This window comes from Nannospalax galili, unplaced genomic scaffold, assembly GCF_000622305.1.
Source record: "Nannospalax galili isolate Female #2095 unplaced genomic scaffold, S.galili_v1.0 scaffold741, whole genome shotgun sequence".
In the NCBI taxonomy this organism is placed as follows: domain Eukaryota; kingdom Metazoa; phylum Chordata; class Mammalia; order Rodentia; family Spalacidae; genus Nannospalax; species Nannospalax galili.
In genome coordinates this window covers 2,059,836-2,063,906 of record NW_008346093.1, presented here as the reverse complement: position 1 = coordinate 2,063,906, position 4,071 = coordinate 2,059,836, and the positions used below count along the sequence as shown (strand labels likewise).

At 46.9% G+C, this 4,071-nt stretch overlaps 1 protein-coding gene across 1 annotated transcript in view; it reads right to left on the bottom strand.

The window, feature by feature from the left end:
- Nucleotides 1-1,937: 1,937 nt before the first annotated feature.
- The window catches only part of LOC103741696 (ubiquitin specific peptidase 27 X-linked), a 3,268-nt gene continuing 1,134 nt past the window's right edge, over nucleotides 1,938-4,071 (bottom strand). Inside the window, exon 3 of the mRNA XM_029568054.1 lies at nucleotides 1,938-3,967. Coding sequence (XP_029423914.1) covers nucleotides 2,255-3,967 — 1,713 coding nt within the window. The 3' untranslated portion in view covers nucleotides 1,938-2,254. The remainder of the gene's footprint in view (nucleotides 3,968-4,071) is intronic.

Genomic DNA, 4,071 nt, shown 5'->3' with positions numbered 1-4,071 from the left:
TTTAAATATGCTAAAGGAAAGTTTATGTGCAAGTCAGAATCGGATGGCACATGTCTGACTGAACTCTGCCTGTGGCAGACATGAGGAATGAAAAGATAGTTATATCTTCCCAGACAGGGTCAACCAATCACATCCCCAAAAGAAGCCAGACACCTTGCTAAGTGGCACCTAAAGTTGCCCATTTCTTTATCTCTCCCATCCAACACAACACTAAAAATAAAAACAAAGTGTTTTCTTCTGAGAACTATGGCCCTGAGTCCTGAAGACCATTCAAGTTATGAAAGGAAGGTGTTTCATTCATCCATTCACTCAGCAAATGTTTTAAGTACCTGCTTATTATGTGCCAGAGACTGTGCCAGGGACAGAGGATGCAGTCCAGGATCCAAAAGGAAATATAATCCCTGTCTTTAAGTGGCCTCAGAAGAACTGGGGGATACAGCTCAGTGGTGGAGGTAGAGTTGCTACCTAGATAGAATATGTAAGGCCCTGAGTTCAATCCCTAGCACCAACACAAACAATAAAAAAAAAAACCTATGAAATCAGTGAGTACCAACAACCACATAAATCTATATTTACAAATGAGTTGACCACTAAGTGGAGTTGGCAAGCCATGGGAGAGCCCAGTCTTTTATTAGAGAAAACGGATCCAAGCCCTGTGCACCTGATCCACCTTGAGTACACTCTCGGAGTTTTCTAGGCAACGGTTACTTTTGTACCCTATTCTGAGGAGAGGATATATGGTGCTTACCCCTTCCTGGGATCACCCATCTGTTTCAGCTTAGCTCCCTGCAGGCTGCTCTGTCCACTGTCAGGATCAGAAAAGGGCCAGCAAGCCATTCTATAAACATCCCTAAGCTGATGGATGAGTGAGTTTTGGCAGTCTTTCTTCCAATTTCTGTCTGTGGGTAAATGTGGCAGCTATACCCACAATGCTTTCTGAAGGCAAAAAACAAAAACAAAAACAAAAAGAAAACAAAAAAAAAAACCCACCAAATACCATTGAGTGAAGCCTGGTAACATACTATCCATGAGAATCCATCACTGGAATGCTGACTCATGAGAACAATGTGGTTATCTTCCAAATGGGTAGAATGTGACACTTCTAGTTTTCCCCCACCCCCAATCTAAGGTGTGACACTGACCCACTATGATACCTTATACATAAGAGTGGCGTCCACTGCCTTGGAGCTCCAAGTAGACACTGCCGGGAAGAAAGTTCTTAAGATTGTGCACGTGTGTGACTGCATGTGCTGAGACATGTCATTTCTGTCCACGGGTCTCAGGTGGGACTGACACTCACCTCTGATACAGTTCAAAGGCCCAGTTCAAAGAAGTTTCAGATTCGGATCCAACAAATGTTTACTGAGTCCCTACAAACTTCCAAGCCTTTTACTTTATACTTTGACACATTTTATATCATTTAATCTTTAACAACAACCCTTTAAGGTAGAAATTATCTGCATTTTACAGATGAGAAAACAATCGCAAAGAGTTTCACTGATTTGCTCAAGTATATCATACAGGTTTTTTTTTTTAACACTCACACACTACACTGTCAGCTGAGGCCTGTCTGTGTTGATTGCTTATCTTATAGCATTTCTTGCCTTTTCTACTTTAGGAGCGGCTGCTCCAATTACACAAGCCCCCACATATCTTCTCCTTTCACTAGCCCATGTGGGCTTTTCTTTTTTAATACTGCACAAAAATCACGAATACAAAGAAACTGGCAAAGGTGTTTGTCAATGAGATATCCCTGTCTCCTCCACTTTTCTGCATTCATACCCATGTACAGAATGGGCTACATTTTAATAAACATTTCCTTCCCCCTCCAAAACGTGTAACTGTTATGTGATTGGTCAATTGAAGCTGAAACACCCATGGAGAAAGATGTTTTACGGTTACAAGGGCACACCCCCCCACGTACCACCCCCCCTCCCCCCACACCTTCCCACACAACCTTTCGGAGGAATATAGGATATGAACCAGTGTCTCGATTTTCCCTCTTCTGCCTTCCCCACCCAGAGCATTTCTGCCATTTAATTTCCTTTAAGTGTCTGCTTAGACTAGAGCCTCTTCTCCCTCCCCTTCTATTTCTCTTCCAATCAGGACCTTTTGGACACTGGGTACTGTTAAATTCTTACTCTGTCAGGCTCAGGGGCCACGGTCAAGTAGGTCATTTAAATCTCCATTTAAATCTAGATGCCAGTTGTACAGGTGCCATCATCTTTCATTACAGGTAGGTCTGAGTGCTGCTTCAGTAGGCTTGCGTATTCATTTCCTTCACCTTTTCTGACTCATGTTCCAGGACCTGTTTGTGATAGAACAGTAAATACCCTTCACTGTCCAGTACATCTTTAATACTGGCCTTGGTGATGACAGCATCATCACACTTGAACCACTGGTCCCTGTGGTGCCGGATGAAGCTGGTGTAGTGGCCACTCTCCAAGGTTCCTTGGTGATTAACTACAGCAAACAAGGAATACTTATTCTCGTTGTTCCCACTATTAGTTGGCAGCTGCAACTGTCCATTCATTCGGCTCTCTTTACTTGAGGCCATAAATGGTGTCATATCCAGCTCCAGAGGAAAGGAAATATATGTAGTGATCTTGCGCCTCTGCTTGGCCGAGTGTTCAAACCGTTTGAAATGAAAACAGGCAACAACGGGTAACTTCTTCATCGTGAGCTGTTTGGTAGATTCTTGGTAGCTTTGACAACTACTACATTTGATTTTGGCACTGCTTCCTAAATGCTCTGGCCTTGTAAACCTTCGCAAGCAGTCTGTGAGGGTGGTAATGCCTGGTATGTGGCTTTCCCCATTCACACTACTCTCCCTCGCGGGACTCATGGGCCAAAAGGAGGTGCAAGAGCCAGGCAAGTCCAAACTGATGTCCCAGCATGGGTCTATAGTAGTGGAGACACCATGGCAGGCTTGACAGGTGACATCGGACTGCAGGCCACCTGTGAAGATTTGGTCTATGATGCAGTTACAGTGGTTGGGATTGTTGGCTGCCTTGCCAACATCATCACCTTTGCAGTGCCTGTGCAGGACATCTAGCGCTGCAATGAGGAACTCGTGGGCATCCTGTTGCCTGTATCCTGCTAAATGCCGAGCATGTATCCACACCAGGTGCAGTAACTTATAGGGAACATGTGGAGATGGGTTTCCAGAATACAGCTCCCGAAAGAGCGAAGACATCTCACAGACCAGACACAACTCAAGACTGGGCATTTCACAGCGGTGCCTGTCAGAGAGAAAGAAATCTCTCAGAATTGGAGTGTGGGTCAAGGCTTGGACAATGCAGTTCATAAAACACGTGTTGCCAAGATTAATTAGTCCTCTTAAGCCGATGGTAAAGCTGGAGGTGATTCTTCTCCTCCGTGGGTTGTGCCCCAGGAGTTCTAACTCAGGTTTGGTCGTTTCCCAGGTTGGGTATTTCTCACCAAGACCTGGCACTGAACATTGCTGGTGAGAAACCTCTGTCGAGGTGGTGGCTTGTAATTTCAAGGCTTCTCCTTGCTCTTCTTTGGCAATTTGCTCAATGTCTTTGTCATACACATAGTCCTTACACATGAAGCAGTATATACCTCCGTAGTAAAGATCTACTGCTAAGTTGTGTTGCTTTGTCTCAGCGTGCTCATGGATGTGTTTCTCTGTGAAGCAGCCAAAGAAGACACAGGAAAGGCAAGAGTGGAGTCTGTTCAAATGGGTGCCACACACATGGCAGATGCACGACTTTGCCTTGCTTTTCCTGGTCTCTGGGGTTCCACACCACACGAAGCACTGGTAGATGACCCGCAGGTCCTGCCTCCAGTTCTCTCCCACCTTAAAGCTGTTCACGTGGGAACAACCTGGTGGCCCCACAGCAAAATCCACATCCAGGCATCCGCCCCCAGGGCCGCGCCGGGGCCGGGGCCGGGGCCGGGGCGGGGGCCGTGGCCTAGGCTGCGGTGGGGTTCGGAGCCTGGTCTGGGGCCGGGGCCGGGGCCGGGGTCGGCGGCGCGGGGCACGGCTGCGACGAGGAGAGGGGTCGGGGGGACGCGGCGGATCGGAGGGAAGGGGGGGGGGAGGAA